This window comes from Pseudonaja textilis, chromosome 2, assembly GCF_049901715.1.
Source record: "Pseudonaja textilis isolate UNSWEBS1 chromosome 2, rPseTex1.2, whole genome shotgun sequence".
Taxonomy (NCBI): Eukaryota; Metazoa; Chordata; class Lepidosauria; order Squamata; family Elapidae; genus Pseudonaja; species Pseudonaja textilis.
This window is the reverse complement of record NC_141991.1, coordinates 81,677,192-81,695,754: the sequence shown is the minus strand read 5'-3', so window position 1 is coordinate 81,695,754 and position 18,563 is coordinate 81,677,192. Positions and strand designations below refer to the sequence as shown.

General features: G+C 46.1%; 2 protein-coding genes across 3 annotated transcripts in view; one reads left to right on the top strand and one right to left on the bottom strand.

Annotated features, from left to right (window-relative positions):
• GNPDA1 (glucosamine-6-phosphate deaminase 1) overlaps positions 1-18,563 on the top strand; it is a 65,803-nt gene that overhangs the window by 23,775 nt on the left and 23,465 nt on the right. The gene's annotated exons all lie outside the window — the stretch shown is intronic.
• Positions 1-18,563, bottom strand: part of NDFIP1 (Nedd4 family interacting protein 1) — a 36,682-nt gene that overhangs the window by 10,918 nt on the left and 7,201 nt on the right. Inside the window, exons 2-4 of one of the 2 annotated variants that reach the window (XM_026696421.2) lie at positions 9,615-9,702; positions 2,722-2,852; positions 1,679-1,766 (exon numbers count right to left, since the gene is read on the bottom strand). In XM_026696421.2, the coding sequence (XP_026552206.1) occupies positions 1,679-1,766; positions 2,722-2,852; positions 9,615-9,702 (307 nt within the window). The remainder of the gene's footprint in view (positions 1-1,678; positions 1,767-2,721; positions 2,853-9,614; positions 9,703-18,563) is intronic. The other variant, XM_026696422.2, reaches the window with a different exon arrangement.

The window sequence follows — 18,563 nt, the reverse complement described above, 5'->3', positions numbered from 1 at the left end:
AAAATGTTTTAACACAGAACCTGTGGAAGGATATTTTTGAACAATGGGCCCAGACATTAAATTTAGGAGTATCTGTTTCCATTAATAGATTGAATTGTAAAATATGTTATGAAAGAGGAACAAGTTTCCTTGACAAGATTGAGACTGATCTGAAAGTGAATTTTAAAGTGACAGTCTATGAAAAAAAATGCTACACTGGATATTCAGAAGAAATCCACTCACGATTTAAAAATTAAAAAGGATATACAAATAATTAACCAAGAAAGTGACATGAATTATTTTCCTATACCGGATTTACAAAAGAGGCTTAGTAAAGCTCTGAATAATTTTGTGAGAAGGGACAAGAAAAGATGAAAAGAAATCACGTTCTAGGTCATTATATCAGGGGACTGAAGATCATGATTGTTTAAAAGTAAAAGGAAGTTGGTTTATTTGATCAAGGCTAAAATAGATACATTGTTCTCTCTAAAATAGATATGTTGTTCTCTCCCTTAGTGGGCTTTTGGTGATTAGGACTGAAACAATGAGGTTTCAAGGATTTGTTTATAGTAAGATGTGAAATATGGAAAGAAAAGATTATTGTATTTTAAGAGAAAGTGATAAGTTACTAAACTTGTTTATACTTGTGATGAAAGTGAAAGACATTATTATTTTAAAAAAATATCAGCTCCATATGTGGAGTCTCGGTAACAGCACAGAAAAAAATATTTCTATTATCTAGATCAGGGGTCACCAACCTTTTGGACCTCAGGGAGCACCAAACTCATAATTTTAAATCCCGGGGACCACTAGTATGTATTTTGACTGACGGTGGCTTGGTAGCTTGCTGACGTTGCTAGGAGTGAGGGAGTGAGTGAGTGAGTAAGAGAGAGTGAGAATGAGAGTGTGTGTGTGTGTGTGTGAGAGAGAGAGAGAGATAGATCGGATCTAACCTCAACCTCTCCCTCATACACACACACACACACAAACACACAGAGGCAGGGGTGGGATTCAAATTTCTTAACAACCGGTTCTTGGGCGTGGCCTAATTTGTGGGTGTGGCTTGGTGGTCATGTGACTGGCTGGCCATGGCTTGTATAAATATTATAAATCTTTATATAAATATTGCATTTTTATAAAAAGAGTAACTTTTACCCAAAATCAGGCAAAGCAGGCAGGCATATTGAGTTGCTCACAGAATCACAGATTCACTTAGAGATCTGTGTTTCTGCCATCAATTATCTGAGTTTGCACTGAATAATAGAACCTTCAGTCCCAAGGGAGGTTCAGCTCTGCTTTTAAAGATTAGCTAGAAAGCAAGAAATCCAACTATTTCCTGCTTTCTAGCTAATCTAATCTCCCCACACAGCAGAACAGCTAATGGTCGGGGGTGCGAGGGAGGAAAAATAGCAACTTAGCAGGCAAGTTTGCCGTGTAAGGAGTGAGTGGGCAGGGAAGGTTCCCGCGGGCCATGTGGACGGGGCAGACTTGTGTTCCTGCGCAGGCTGAATTAATTGCTTTGGAGGGTGCTCTGGAGGTGACATTTCTCTGTGGACCACCAAATTTTTTTCACGGACCATCAGTGGGCCACAGCCTACCGGTTGGCAACCACTGATCTAGATGGCCTTATAAAATATGAAAATCAAATGTTATTTCAATTTCAATTTTGTTAAATGAGTACTCTGTTAAAAGTACTCACTGAAGAAAGTCAGCATGAAAATGCCATCATTTCCTATCCTCAGTTGATCAGAATCATCGAAGTCATCCCGTGTCACAAACTCTTCCTCCTGTGACATAAATGAACAAAATGGTTAGCAGAAATCTGGTTCATAATAACAATATGTCGCATTTTCTTAAGGAGAATGTACTAGAAAACCTGTGAAAATTAGAGATTTTCCTTACTAGATTATTCAATGCCTTCAATAATGGCAGAACTTTTAATGTTCTTCAAAATTCAGGAATATATTCAGAGATGTATCTGCCTTGAAAGCAGCCCAGGATGAACTATATAGCAGTCAAACATCAGGACAGTGAATGTTTTATGACATTTTCTATTATATCATAAACTGTTTGTATTATAATTTTTAATGCCATATTTTATAAAATTTGCCAAATTTCAATTCCATGGGAGTCACAGTTTTTGGATTTGGAGCGCACTCTATAAATTATTCCATTGATGTATCTTGGTTCAAAAATCATTGCTCTATGATGCACCATTTTGCCCAGTTAAAGGTTACCAGACACAAGAGTTTTAATAGTATACAGATAGGTGTTTAACAAAGCATACCTACCTTCTTCCTACTTCAGTGTAAATCACTAAGGAATGAGAAATATTTCATATACATGAATGAAATACCATAATTAAAGAGAAATTTAAAAAGAAAGATCTAAGACTAAGTGAACTGTATCTAATGTACAAATAGGACAATACAAAAGTAAACAAAACAGCAACCTTATAACTATACCCTGCAGATTTAAAGTGAGGAAAAGAAATCAAGAATATAAAACCATTTAAAAGTGTTACCTACATATCCTAAAACTGCACAAATTGATAAATTATTCCTGTTATTTATTTACCTAATTACATCAGCAATCTTAGCTTATGGTCACTTCTTAAGGGAATTGTATTGGCCTAAATATGCTTGTGGAAAAACATCACCTATTAAACAGCACTTGCATCAGCATATTTAGTTTTTCACATGTTTCACATGATATGTTTGCAGAGAATCAAAGCACACTTACCCTTCCAGGAACTAAGGGAATAGTAGCTTCTGCCTTAGTTCTCTCTGCTTCATCATAAGTAGGCAGAGTTGTAGCTACATTATATGAAGGAGGTTTAGGGAACCCAGCTTCATCTTTGTAGTCAAAATATGCTGGCAGGCAGGAGAGATAAGATGATTAATTTATGATTAACGTTTCTTAACTGAACTATGTTACGAGTTGAAAAGTCAACACGTCCAACTTTCTATCTTCAGAAAAGTGACAAAAATCCATTATATTCTTGGAGTGGATGTACTTCTGAATAAATACAGTATATTCCTCCAATACAATACCCTCCAAATGAGTTATTCCCAGAGCTATCATGTCAACAAATCTGGGTGGACCACTTTAGGAAAGACTGAGGGAAATAACTGTGGAGAACAATCCTTTCTCAAATCAGATTGGCCCAAAATCCCAAAAGAGGTAAATTCTAAGTCAGGACAAGAACAGTGATTGGGGACAAAACAAACAATACAATAAAGCTTCTCTGTTGGTTATCAATCATAATAATAGGCATTTCTACACAGAGATCAAATTAACAATGAGTCATAAAAGCGAGTGTTAATAAAACATCAGACTAAGACTATGGAGATCACTAAGGCAAAAGGCTCATTAATTTTATCTACTACCTAAGGATGTTTTGCAGACAGGTGGCACATAAATGTTTTAACTTTTATGCATATTTTAATGCATGCATAAATGAGTGATACCAGTCACCTATTTTCAGATTACAGTATTTTAGTTCACAGGATTAAGGAAATGGGAGGAACTACACGTGCCATCTGAACTCCTCAGAGGTAGGAAAGAAGGGGAAGTAAATATTAAGCATTTACTTATTAAGTAAATATTAATTAAACAACCATGTTCACTATTGATTATAATGTTCTTTGTTCTAAGGACAAAAAGTATTTTAATCAGGCCAATTGTCTTTTTTTAATCTATCAACTGCCTGATAAAATATGAACGTTGTCTTCTATTATTTAGCTTTTCAATCCTTAAATTGTACTTTCCTTTATCTTCTTTTGGCACATTATAGTAACAGTAAACATGAATAAATGGCACATTTATTTTATAAACTGCATAAAATAAAGCATGTTATATGACAAGAAAGCCAACAGATTTACTCTGAAATTAGCTGCTCCTTTCAGCTTACTTCCAAGTAATAGCGTAACAATTTGCAAAATAGAAACTTGTCAAATATAAAAATCACAAAGTTATTCAGAAACATATTGCGGTATTTAATTTATCCTATTAATTCAATGCTACATTCAAATATATTTCTAGCTAACTGTAAACACAGATGATTTGGGACTTTATATAGACAACCCTTGACTCACAACCATTTGTTTGCAACCATGATGGAGCTGAATGAAGGGACTTGTGATCTGTACCTGAAGTTATAGCCACTGCAGTGCCCTTTTGGTTACATGATCCCAATTTGGGTGCCTGGCAATCCACCCAGCCTTTTGACTAACCACAGGGATTCTGCAACTGCCCCCATCTGCCCCAAGTAGCAACTCAATCATTCAATATACAGTATGTGGCAGTCCAGTTAACTTCTACAAATATAAAGTTGTGATCTCTTCACTGCGGTATTGTGAAACCATTATCTAAGCAGCACTAGAAGAAAAAAAAAAATTCTCTTCCACATACTCTTCCTTCTTAACACCTTAGATGTCAGGAATTTGAGACTAGCGGCTCTTAAAGGCTCGAACGGGCCAGTTGTAAGTGCGGTTAACACCTTGTTGAGCTCCCAAGTGGGATAGCGGTGAATTACAGGAGGTCGTAAGTTTGCAGCACCCTTAAGAAAGCTGCGGACATGTGGATGGTGTGCTATGGAACGAAGATCACCCCAGGATATCACCGAGGCTAAGGCCGCCACCTGTCTGCGTAAAGTATTTGGAGATAGGCCCCTGGTCAACCCCTCCTGTAAAAAGTCCAATAATTGTCCTATTGATGGGGCGGTTGGGTCGATCTTAGGCCCCCAGCACTAGCGACAGAAAGCGGACCACGTGGCCTCTGGATGCTTGTATGGTGGCAATGGCATTCCCTGAAATCTGTTGGGTCCTTAAATGGCTCCGCTCAACCTCCACATGGCTAGGCTGAGCCATTGTGGGTCCGGGTGAAGTACCGGCCCTTGCAAGAGGGAAACCCTTGACGGTGGAATTTTCCAAGGCTGTTCTCCCGACAGGTCCTGTAAGTCCGCGGACCACGTTCACCTGGGCCGGTAAGGGGTGACCAATATCAATTCTGCTTGTTCCTCCAATAACTTCTGGATCAACATGGGTATTACAGGAAGTGGAGGAAACGCATATAGAAGTCCGGGAGGCCACTGACATCGCAGGGCATTGACGGCCTCCACCCCCTGAGTCGGGTACCTTAAAATATACCGAGGCAATTGAGCGTTGAGAGGAGAGGCAAATAGATTGATCACCGGTTGCCCAAACCTCCGCACTGCTTCCTGGAAGAAAGACGGGTGTAGGCGCCACTCTGTCTGATCTATCATGGCCCTGCTGAGCCAGTCCGCTTGTGTGTTTAAGGCCCCTGCTATGTGCTCTGCCTTGAGCAAAAACAGATTGGCCTCGGCCCACTTGAACAACCTTGCTGTCTCCAGCATCAGAAGTTTGGAGTGGGTACCCCCCTGTCTGTTTACGTGGGCCTTGGATGTGATATCGTCTGTCAAGACCAGAACGTGGTGTGATTGGAAAAGGGGTAGAAAACTGCGTAAGGCCAGGTGAACTGCTCGCAGCTCCAACAGGTTGATGCTTTGTGATTGTTCGGAAATAGTCCAACTTTCCTGTGCAGTGTGGGATTGGAAGTGAGCTCCCCATCCTACCAGGCTGGCATCGGTTGTGATTGTTGCCCTGCAAGGTTCCTTGAAAGGACACCCCTTGTTTATCGTGTTTTCCGACCACCAGCGGAGCGATCGGAGAACATTGTGCGGTACCTTTATCTGGACGTTGGAAGTGGCTCTTCCGGATCGCTGGAAAGATAGCAGGAACCATTGCAGATCTCTAGAATGCAATCGAGCCCAAGGCACAATGGAAATACAAGAAATCAGTTTCCCTAACAGTTGAGACAGAACTGCCAGGGAAACCCTCTTTAAGGCTCTGATCTCTTTGGCCAAAGCCTGGATACTATTCAACCTGTCCTGAGAGAGAAAAACCTTGCCCTCCACGGTATCTATCACTGCCCCTAAATGAACTAACCTAGTTGAAGGGATCAAATGGCTTTTATCCCAATTTATGGAAAAGCCATGACCTTGAAGGGTCTCCAGAGTAATCTTGGTATCCAAATTTGCTTGATGTCTGGAAGATGACAAAATTAAAATATCACCCAGATAACATTGTAAACGAATAGATTTGATCCTGAGGGAGGCAGCCAAAACTGCTAGGACCTTGGTAAAAGTCCTAGGGGCCGAAGCCAGACCAAATGGTAGGGCGATATATTCGTAGTGCCAATCACAATAGCAAAATCTAAGACATTTGTAGTGAGCAGGTCTAATTGGTATATGTAGATAAGCCTCTGTCAGATCTATAGAAGTCAGGACATCGTTCTCTCTGATGCTGAGCAGAATGGACTGGAGAGTAGTCATTTTGAATTTTCGATAAACCAATGATCTCTTCAGACGTCTGAGGTCCAGAATTGCCCACCAGGCCCCCGAACTCTTTGGGACCACAAGCTATAGAGAGTAACAGCCTTGACCCCATTGTTCAGGTGGGACCTCTCTAATGGCCCGAATATGTAGAAGATGATTGATAGCCTCCTGCATCAATGCTCTCTTAATGGGGTCCACGGACCTAGGGCTCCTAATGAAAAAGTTCAGGGGGGAGGATTGAAACTAGCGCCAAACCAAACCTAACAGAGTCCCTGACCCACGCATCAGAGGTGGAGCTGTCCCATTGATCAGCAAACAATTTTAGCCACCCTCCAAATGGGAGCTGCTGTCAAGGACTCACTTGGGGCGACGAAAAAATAAGCCTCAGGTACCTCTGGGGTTTCTTCTGTTTTGGCCTCCCCATTGACCTCTATCGGAAGATTCCGACCTATCCTGTCTAAAACTAGGCCTCTAGCCTGATGTTCTCTGCGATCTGGGAACGTATGGGCCTTGATAGCCGGTCCGAAAGGAACCCCTTCGAAACGACTGGGGTGTTCTGTTTTCAGACCTCCAAAAAAGAGGGTGAAGCATTTTTTTCTTGTTTCTATTCTCAATAAGCAGGGGCTCCAAGACACTGCCAAATAATTTATCCCCCAATATTGGGGCGGATGCCAGCTTGCATTTATGCTTGGTATCCGCCTGCCAGTGTCTGAGCCATAGCAGTCTCCATGCTGATACGTGAGATGCTAGGGCTCTAGACGAGAATTTGACTGCATTAAATGTGGTGTCGGCAGAGAATTCTGCTGCTGCAATAATTTTAGCAATGTCCTGGTGGGCTCTGACATTTGACGCCAGCAATATAACCCTCAAGTGGAAGAGCCATCGTAGGGAGGACCGTGTAAAAAAGGACGCAGCTGTAGCTGACCTAATGGCCCAGGAGTCAGAAACATGCATCCTACGGAGTGCCAACTCGGCTCTCTTTTCCTCCGGTCTCAGGGCCTCCTCGGCCTCGTTGGGAAAGGTTGAAGAAGAGGCCGGTGTCACAATGGGCTCATCCACCTCCGGCGTTTTGAAAAAATTTGAAAACTCTGGTGCCAAATTATAATATCGTTTATCATACCCTGTTGGGGCTGGGTAGGATGCTGCTGATGCCCATTTATTTTGTACTAGTTCAGCAAACATACGAGGGACAGGAATAGTTTCTGCCTCATTAACCTGTTGTGAGAATATTAGATCCTTGGATTCATCCTGAGACCCTGTTAACAATGGATGAGGGCTTGATGTGCCTAGTTTAGCGGTGTTCTTTGCTTTGAACAGTAAAGATTTACAGAGGTGTGGACGAAAAAGGCCAGAAAAGGTAGGCTGGTCCAGAATGAGGCCTTCGTCATCCGACATTCTTCATTCTAGTGGGTCAGCCTCTGACAACCCCAAGTCCATCTGATGGATTGACCCCAGCTCCAAGGAAACATCCTGGTCATCTAATTCCACTTCCTCCCGAAGACCCTGGGCTGGTATGTCAGGGATATTGGGGAATACCGGAGTTTGATGATGTCCCATATGCGCAAAGGATCGAACAGACAGGGATCCCACTTCCGAAGTAGCCGAAAAGTGTCTCATCTGGATGGATTGCTGAACTCCAGCCGCAATGCCCTTTTGTATGGCTATCTCCATCCATTGCCTCATTTCGATGGGAATAGTCTCAGGTAATCCCTCCTCCTGTCTTAAACTGGCGGCCATAGGGGTGAAGGTTGCCTCTGGGATTTGCCGGGCAGTGCTCACTGGAGGAGATATGCCTATGGGAGGCTGTCCAGAAATAGCCTGTCTGGGCTGGGTGGATAGTCCAAGGGCCCCAACAATATACTTGGGCCCTGATCCGATTGTTGTGTCATAGCCATCTTGTCCGCCTCCCTGGCCCGTTTGTGCCACTGCCTTTCCAAGGCTTGGTGCCGTCTATGGGCATCCTTATCCGCCTCCTTAGAGGCCTTTTGGGGGCCCACTGACTTATCTCAGGACTTATTTGTCTTGGAGTGGAAGACATTGTCACCTTCCATTGCGGAGGACTGATTCTCGTGCCTCTAACTTTATTTTTTATATTATTATTATTATTATTATTATTATTATTATTATTATTATTATTATTATTATGTACTTAGGGGTGATGCCTACCCCTGTGGTTGAAAGTAGAACGCTTCTCCAGGAGTGTAAGTCTCTCTCTTTATATCTATATACACACACATACACACACACACACACACACACACACACACATATACGTGCCTATATCTACATGTAAAACTGTGTATATGGGAAACAGTATCTAAGGGTCCCCAACAAGGGAAACCAGCTATACAGGGCCTGGATGAATCCTTTCCTCTCAAAAACGTCCCGGTGTTTGAAATGGCACTTGCAGTTTCACTCCAATGTAATGATCCAAAAGCAATTGCAAAAAGAAAAAAAATCCTGTTTAAGGACTAGCCTGCTTATCCAATGCCAGCAAGATAAAAGAGAAATAATGCCAGGGAAGTGGAGTGGGAAGGTACTTGCCCCGGTCCCCAAGAAGGGAAACCAGTGGGGAATGGCGCCTGTGATATTTAGGCACGAACTTGAAGCCAGCCGTTGAAAATGGCGGGAAGGCAGAATCTCTGTTGTTAATTGCCTGGGCAGTTTAATGAGCCGCTGCTACTGACTCTCTAAATTGTCAGATAAATGATCCTGTCAGTCGAAATGGCAAGAAGTGAGCCACGGCTGCGAGTGCTCCGCCAAGATCGCAGAGATAAGACGATCGGGGGATTAGATAAGCTAATTGCCTGAAGCAGCCATCTCAGGCTGCCTGCGGAGTGGCAGGCTCTGCCAGCCACAAAGAACTGCTCTCAAACTGATCGGGGGGATGACCTAATAGAGCCACAAGCCTTGAAATCGCCAAATTAATTGGGGAAAAAATTACAAGTCGAATTAACCCTAGAGCAAACCTGAAGTTTGACTAGCTGAATCAGAAAACCGTTCCAGTCAGCGAGTGCACAACCTCTTACCACGAAGGCTGAGCTAAAACTGGGGAACGCTGGGGAGGTGTCCCGTGGAGGAGGAGGAGCTTCCTGGAGTTTTAAGCCCAGCCTTTCCAGAAGAGACTGAAGCACCTCCCACTTCTGGATGCTCTAAACAGCTCATGGGAGAATTATCAGTCACTTATTTTTCTGTAAATTTAGATTGTTCACACAATATTTTGCTGTACTTTCAATCATCAAGAAAGCTATTCTGATACAAGACTTCAAGTATTTACCTGAATTCTCTCCAGAAATGCTGCTGTAAGGTGGTGGAAAATCATTTGCAACTGACACGTTTTCAACAGGTTCCTCCTGGTTCTGCAACTGAGAAGATTTTTTTTTCTTTAATTTAATCTGATTATGATGCATAAAGGATCAGATTTTGACAACACACAAAACAGAAATGTTTTACAATTACACATATTTTAAAGGTGAATATTTCATAATTTTTTAAAAATCAATATATTTTATAATATATATAATTTTCCAATCATCCCTCTAAGAGAGATATACATCACTTTTTTAAATTGAGTTATTAATTCTGAGTAACATTTTTCCTTAACATACTTTTATTTTTATTAAACATTTTAGTTCACAGCTAAATAGTATTGAGAGAGCAAAGTAAACCTGCCTTTCTGGTATGCTTTTTGCATTGCTGAAAAGTTCTTAAAATCTACATACAATTGGGTGTTTACGAAAGATATTGAATAAGACCACATGTATATGAATACGGGAACACATATAAAATTAGGATTTACTGGGGCTAACATATAAATAATTAGTGAACATAGGGCTCCTAAGATAAATTTACATTTCTTTCCATGTACTTTGAAATTATTAATGCACGTATCTAAATCTTAACAGATCTTTCTGTGTCTCACATACCTTTTCAAACAATCAGTGAATCAATAAATCATCCACAATTGTTTAATAGAAACAATATTGCAAATCTAAATTTACACAAAAGCACTACTTTCTAATCAACACAGAAAAACTGGAATACGGAACATACATTCTATTATTAAACTGTAACTATGTAGCTTAATTCAGTGGAGCAAAAACTGCTCAGTCACCAGATGGCAATACATATGAGCTTATTGACTGCTGATACCACTGTCAAACTCATCCTGTTGCTATGGTAACACAGGGAAAATCTTCAAAATTTCTAGCAGCAATGTGAAAGATAGAGGATTATGGTAATATGGCATTACACACACACACACACATACACACATGTCAATTTACATAAACATATAAATTTATCTTTATGTTTAGATATGCTTAAGACAAAGTTGTATATGAACACATTATGTAGCATATATTTGTTAAAGAATACAGTAATTCTCTCCAGTTTATGGGTACCACCTTCTGCCATCCTTATGGAAGAACACTACAATGAAGCCACCCTTTAAGGTAGGTCAAGCTGGGGAACAGGCAACACAAGTACCACTGGAACTCTGTATTATTGATTATAGGCCGTAATTACAGAATCCTAGAAATTTGAGTTTTTTCTCTGTGCTTTTTCATACCACATATAAGCAAGGCAAGCTTATGCTGAGTTACTTTCTTAACCCTTCTTCTTTCCCAGTCTGAGTTGTTTGCTCAAAAGTTCTTGAGTTCCATCTTTAAGGTTATCTACGTATCCCTCTAAGTCTAAGATTACTCCCCTCCATCAGTCTTCCTTCCTGGGTTCAAAGAAGGTTCTAGTAGGTTGCTAAGGGGAATGTCTACAGATTCATTCTCCCAACCTTACTTGGCAACTCCCCAAGATCAACAAGTAAGTCTTGTCACTCAGAATCAGACAATTGGAAAACACACACACACACCACATTTTTTGGTACAGAGAAATTTGGAGTTTATCGTAACTGCGTCAGAAAGTAAGGAATCATCTTCACCCTAGCGATAATTGTGTATTGGTAGTGGCAGCACTTTTAAAAATATGGTTTATGTGGAAATTTCAGATGGAACTGGATGCCCAATGATTAAGATACTCCTAAAGTCCCCTCCCATATCTAAAATCTAGAATATAGGGTATTCCATTTCACACTCTCTACTTCCCTGCCCCCAAATGGGGATTTTGAATGCAAGGCACACAGAGGCTACTCACAAATGAACATTGGCTAACAGAAGACAAGTGAGGAAGATGATCAGTGAAGCAGACAATTGCAAATTAAGGCCAGCGGGTTACTTTTTTCCATGGAGCTGCTCCGAGCGTCCAGGTTGGGAGGTGCTTCAGTCTCGGCTCCTACAGGCTGAGCTTGAAATTGAGGAACGCCTCTCACCATCACGTGGTCCTCTGGCGTCCCCAGTTTTTAGCTCAGCCTCGTGGCAGTCAGGCTGTTCGCTCCTTAGCTCCTTGGCTGATCGGTTTTTCTACTCATTCTACTCATTCTATTGGACCCTCTCTTCACCAGCGCAGGAAAATTGAGGTTTGCACTCTCAAGGAAGTACCCTGATACAAGGGGGAGAGCTTTATCGCGTATTTCAGGGGCAGAGGCTAGCGTTCCGAATGCCACCCCCCACACACACCCCACCCCTCCTTCGCTCGTCGTTCCTTCGCCCCGGCGAAAACGCATCGTTCCTTGCCTGCCTTGACTTTCTCTTCGCACTGTTTCCCCCCCACGAACGCCTTTAGTTCAGGGGAAACCGCTCCCCTGCCTCTTCCTTCATTAGGAGAGTTCCGCCGCTGGGTTTAGCTAAGATTGTTTGCGGCCGCCATTTTGGGGCTCCGCATGGCGTCCGCCATTTTGAGGGTGGCCTCGGCATGGCGTCCGCCATTTTGAATGTGGCCTCACCGCATGGCGTCCGCCATTTTGAATGTGGCTTCAGCCAGCGACGCCATCTTGAATGTGGCCTCACCGCATGGTGTCCGCCATTTTGAATGTGGCTTCAGACAGCGACGCCATTTTGAATGTGGCCTCACCACATGGCGTCCGCCATTTTGAATGTGGCTTCAGACAGCGACGCCATTTTGAACGTGGCTTTCTGGCCTACCTTTCTTGTCTGAGGCACTCTGTTACAGGCTGCAGGTAATTGAGACTCTAGGCAGCCCCTGGGACTACCTAGACTACTGCTTGTTTTTCCCAGGCCTCTCAAGGCTTACAGAGCTTCAAGGGTCCGTTGGCTTCGCAGCCTACCCAGCAGGCGAGGTAGCAGCATAGCAATCCCCCCACCCAGTCCGTCCGGAGAGGGTAGCTGCTTGGGCGTTCACCTTTTGGCTGATTGGCTTCACGGGCCAGGCCCTCAACTCCTTAGCAGTTCACTAAAAATTTTTTGATCAAAGGGGGGCGTGAAACAGTTGCTAGGATTCCTGGCCTTCCGTAGGCCACATCTAGACGTGCCAACCGTCTAATACTAACCCAAAATTCCTCTTTTTGCTCCTTCAGATGGCAGACGACAAAACACCTCGTGGCCCTTCCTTGAAGGCCAAATCAAAGACTCATCACCTGCGTAAACAGACCCAGGAAGCCTCTAAAGCCTCCCAGAGAGATGCCCTCAGGCGACACAGGGCACTTGAGAAGGAGATCGACAGGCGGTCCAGAGAGTTAGGCTCCGTGCCTCTGGCTCCTTCCGCCCCTACTCCCTCAACCTCCACCCAACCCCCCTCCCCTCCTCCCCGGCACCCTCCTCTCACTCTCAGCCTAGACAGGCCCCTGAGGCCACATTTACTCCCACCGCTGCAGGTCTACGCCCAGAGGAGCCTCACCCATCTCCCGTGATGGAAATCCCGGAGAATCTCAGGCAGTGGATGGAACTGGCCATCCGACAAAGCATAACGCAAGAGCTCCAGCGCACGGCCGGTCCGGCTCCACGGCCCGCGACCTCTGAAGCACAGGCACCTTCCGTTCGCTCATTCTCCGGATCCGAGGCCTCGCACGGGCAGGTAGCATCCCACGGGAATTTCCCCTTGTCCTTGGAGGAGGAGATAGAAACTCAGGAGCTCGGGGATCCTACCCAATTTGGGGAAGGCGAGGACCTAGACTTGGGGTCCATTTCTGGCAGTGAGCCCTTCTTGGGAGCAGACCCACTGGAGGGGGACATGTCGGAGGACGAGGGCCTCACTCTGGACCAACCCGCCTTCGTGGGCTTGTTCAAGCCGCACCTGTTTAGGTCCATTCTATTAAAGGCCAAGAATACATCCGGCCTGACCTCCCCCACTCCTTCCCAACCAGCGGCTTCGGGGGAACCCCTCGACTCCATCTTTTCCCAGCCCATGGTGGAGACTGATGTGGTCCCCGTCCCACCCATCTTCTCGGACATGGTCTCCAGGCAGCTAGCCTCCTCAGGGCCTCCCCCCCCCCCTCTGCCCAGGATAAACGTTTCTTCAATCTTGACCCGCAGTTCACTCTTTTGCTAGATCCCCCTCCTGTGGACGAGCCCATTGTAGGACTAGCTTCCCGGTCTACCCCTAGCGACGCTCTCGAGGCCCTCAAGCCCGAGGACAAACGAGCCGAGCTGGCCCTACGCCGCGCTCATCATTCCGACGCCTGGGCAGTCAGGGCATCCACTGCTGCTTCTTTCTTCATTAGGTCCTTGATTAAATGGCTCCAACAACTCAAACAACATGTCCCTGCGGCCAACCTCAGAGCCCAACAGGACATCGCCAAACTTATGGCCGCGGCTGAATTCTCGGCGGATGCCACCTTTCAAGCCGCCAAGTTCTCCACCAAGGCCATTTCCTCCCAAGTCACCGCCCGCCGCTTGCTCTGGCTCTGCCACTGGCAAGCGGATGTCAAAAACAAGGCCAAGCTGGCCTCAGCCCCCATTTCTGGGGGGAAACTCTTTGGACCGGCCCTCGATCCCTTTCTGGCCAAGACTCGGAACAAACGCACGTACCTCCCCTCTCTTTTTCGGAGGCCCGACCCCAGAGGCCCCTCCCCCTCCCCTCGTCGAGGCTCCTTTCGTCCCTCCAGATTCTCCCAACCTCCCTACAGAACCCCCTCCTCGCAGGTCCGGCCAGACTCGTCTGACAGGTCCAGACGAGGCTCCTTCAAGAGGCCTTTCCGGGGATCCGGAAACCGACCTTTCCGTCGATCTCGCTAGGGCAAACCTCCCCATAGGCGGCCGCCTCAAGCATTTTGCTCACCAATGGGAGGCCATCACTACTGACGCATGGGTCAGAGATACGGTTCGTCTCGGACTGGCACTCGAGTTCCACCTCCTCCCCAATTCTTTATGTCTTCCCCCCTTCCAGGAACCCTGCAAAACGGGCCCTCATGGAGGCCGCCATTCACCACCTCCTTGATATAAAGGCCATCCAGCCCGTTCCCTCCTCCGAACGGGGGCGAGGTTTCTACTCCCACCTGTTTGTAGTGCCCAAGAGTTCGGGGGGTTGGAGGGCGATCCTAGACCTTAAAAGACTAAATCACTACATTGCCCCCCGCAAATTTAAGATGCACACTTTGCAGTCGATACTCATGGGAACCCGGCGAGGGGACTGGCTCTCCTCAATTGACCTTTCCGAGGCATACTTGCATATTGCTATTCGTCCCTCCCACTACAGGTTTCTACGTTTTGCCTATAATAGACAACATTTCCAGTACGTCGCGCTTCCCTTTGGTCTGTCCTCCGCTCCCAGGGTGTTCACGAAGGTTTTGGCGGCCCTTGCCGCTCACCTGCATTCCTTCCCCGTCCGACTCCACTGTTATCTGGACGATATCCTCATCCTCTCATCTTCTAGAGCTCTCGCCCTAAGAGATACCAAACTCACCCTTAATACCCTGCAAAACCACGGGTTCATTATCAACTGGAGGAAAAGTCACCTTTCCCCCTCTACCCAACTTACTCACCTGGGGGCAGTGATTGACACCAACCGGGAACTAGTTTTCCTGTCCCCAGACAGGTGGCTTAGCATCCAACAATCAATTAAGGAGGTCAGGAGGGCAAGAACTGTTTCTCTCTTAGAATTGTCTAAGTTGCTGGGGAAGCTTATTTCATGCATATCTATCATTCCCTGGGCCCCTTTCCATTCCAGGTCTCTACAATGGTTTCTACTGCCGTATCAACATTCCGGAAGGAGCAACTCGCGACTTCGGGTCAGAGTTCCTCCGAGAGTTCTTACGTCCCTCCTTTGGTGGACCAGGCCGGCCATAAACAAAGGTCATTACTTCAAAGAGCCCGACAGGCTATCCGTCACCACGGACGCGAGCCTACTCGGTTGGGGAGCTCACGTCCTCTCCACATCGTCACAGGGCAAATGGTCACCAACAGAGCAACTCTGCTCCATAAACTGGCTGGAGCTTCACGCTGTTCTCCTGGCGCTTCGCAGCTTCCTACCCCAGGTACGCGGTCGTCATATCCTGGTCCTCACGGACAACATCACCGCAAAGGCCCACATCAACAGGCAGGGGGGCACTCAGTCAGCAAGTCTCATGAGAGAAGCCGAGCGCCTTTGCAGGTGGGCGGAATCAAATCTGGCCTCCATCAGGGCAGATCATATATCAGGGGCCCTCAACATTCAAGCGGACTGGCTCAGCAGAGCCACTATAGACCAAGCGGAATGGAGCCTACACCCTTCTCTCTTCAGGGAAGCGGCCTCCATCTTCGGGCCCCCCTTGGTGGATCTCTTCGCTTCCCCTCTGAACGCCCAACTACCGAGGTTCATTTCAAGATACCCCTCTCCCGGGGCAGAGAACCACAATGCCCTCCGTTGCCCTTGGCCCCCAGGGCTCCTTTATGCATTCCCCCCCCATCCATCATCCCCAGGGTGATCCACAAGTTGATCCTGGAGCAGGCAGAGATCCTTCTAGTAGCTCCCTACTGGCCCAGACGCCCTTGGTTTGCGGACCTCCGCAACCTCTCGGTGGCTCCTCCCTGGAGGATCCCCCCAGACAGGATCTCCCTGTCCCAGGGCCCTCTACTTCATCCCAAACCCCAATGGCTCCAGTTAGCCGTTTGGAGGTTGAGCGGAATCGCCTAAGGGCTCAGGGAATTTCTAACCAGGCCATAGACACCATCCTGGCAGCCAGACGATCCTCGACCAACCGCATATACAATGCCACATGGGCCGCTTTTCGTTCTTGGGCCCTCAAACTTCAAATTAATCCTCTTTCTCCTTCCATACCCCAAATCCTTGATTTCCTCCAGGGGGGTCTCGACAAGGGTCTCTCTACCAATACCCTGAGACGCCAGGTTGCTGCCCTCGCAACTGTTGTTCCCTCAGACGCTGGGGAATCCATCTCCCATCACCCCCTTGTCAAGACCTTTCTTAGGGGAGCTTCCAATCTCCGCCCCCCAACCATACACCGTTTTCCGACCTGGGACCTCAACAAGGTTCTGGTCGCCCTTACCAAGCCCCCCTTTGAACCCATAAGGGAGATTCCCTTACAGCTCCTCACCTTCAAGACCGTCTTTCTCGTGGCCATCACATCCGCCCGTCGGATTTCGGAGTTGGCGGCCCTTTCTATTAGACAGGATCTTTGTACTTTTCACTCTGACAGAGTCGTCCTCCGTCCCGACCCCACCTTCCTCCCTAAAGTAAACTCGGCATTTCACAGAAATCAGGAGCTCATACTTCCTGATTTTTGCCCCAATCCCTCTCACGAGAAGGAGAGACAGTGGCACTCCCTTGACGTAAGACGCTCTTTGAGGGTGTATATCACACGCACCCAGCCCTTTCGCAAGTCAGAGGCCTTATTTGTGTCCTTTCAACCTGCTTCTCTTGGTCACAAGGTGACGTCCTCAACTGTGGGCCGCTGGATTAGGGCCGCTATCGCCAAATCCTACCAGGCTCAGTCCCTTCCCGCTCCAATGGGCATCACCGCCCATTCCACCAGAAGTGCGGCTACCTCTGCCGCATGGGCCACGCAGGCCTCCATACTAGACATCTGTAGGGCTGCCACCTGGGCATCCCCCTCTCCCTTTATCAAGCACTATAAGATTGATATATTTGCATCCGCTGAGGCTTCCTTTGGCAGGCGTGTCCTTCAGCGTGTTATCAAAGTTCCAGAAGAGGTTCCACCCCAGACAGGAACCCACCCGCAGGACTAGCCAAGCTCTGGTATGTCCCAACCTGGACGCTCGGAGCAGCTCCATGGAAAAGGGGCGTTGGTTCTTACCTGATACGCTTCTTTTCGTGGAGCTGCGGAGAGCGTCCAGCCCCACCCGTTAATCCGTCTGGTGGGGAACCTCGCCGTTCAGCCAAGCACATTAACGTTCTTTAGTTAGTATGAGGACAGGGCCTTCCTCTCTCGTCTTCGCAAAACTGGGGACGCCGGAGGACCACGTGATGGTGAGAGGCGTTCCTCAATTTCAAGCTCAGCCTGTAGGAGCTAAGACTGAAGCACCTCCCAACCTGGACGCTCTCCGCAGCTCCACGAAAAGAAGCGTATCAGGTAAGAACCAACGCCCCTTCTCAGTAACTGGGAAGAGACCAATAAATCTTTAAAAAATCTGTTCCTTTAAGAGGAGTTGAGCAATCTGCCTTTCCTGCAGAATGTCCAAGGGATGAACAAGAGTAGATACTGCAATTCTGGAGGGCAAGATGCAGGGCTGGTAGCAATAGACTGATTAAAAAGGCGATGTAACTTGGAGGTATATACTGAGCTGTTACAGGAAAATTCAGTTCAGTTGTGCTGCTGATATCAGACATAGCACTTCAAGTATTGATTCACCTTTTTAAACTTCCATTTGATGACAGATAATTAGATGACAAATGAATTCAATTGTCTAACAGGTAGAAGACGGTATTCCAAAAGTGGATGTAGCAAAGGTGTTGCGCATTGCAGACACAGGACCAGCTTGGGGTGCCTGCTTGTCAATCTTTTCCACAAGCATAGGTTTAAACTCTTGCGCTGTGATCTGATCAGAATCTAAAATAATAGAGTTGTATTTCTAAGCCTGGGAGTATAGAAAGAATAGCATGGATAATAAAATGTATTTGCCCTATTGTCAGTTTCAGGGGGGCCCTGCCAAGATCTTGAGAGAGGAGCCTGTGAAATTTCTCAAAGAAGATGTTCTGAATAATTTGAGTATTTGATTGCTGTACCACCTGAAGTTTTACAGATGCAGCTGTAGTAACTGATTTAGTGGGACAAGTCTTGGCTAGGTGTTTGAGCTCCATACAGAAATACAACAAAATCTTTCCCCTAACCCTTGTCTGCTGCACACAAGGTTCTTTTTATTCCTCCTATTTGCATGGATTTTCTGGAATTGGTGCCCAAGAGGGAGAAGATTAGCGGTGCAGA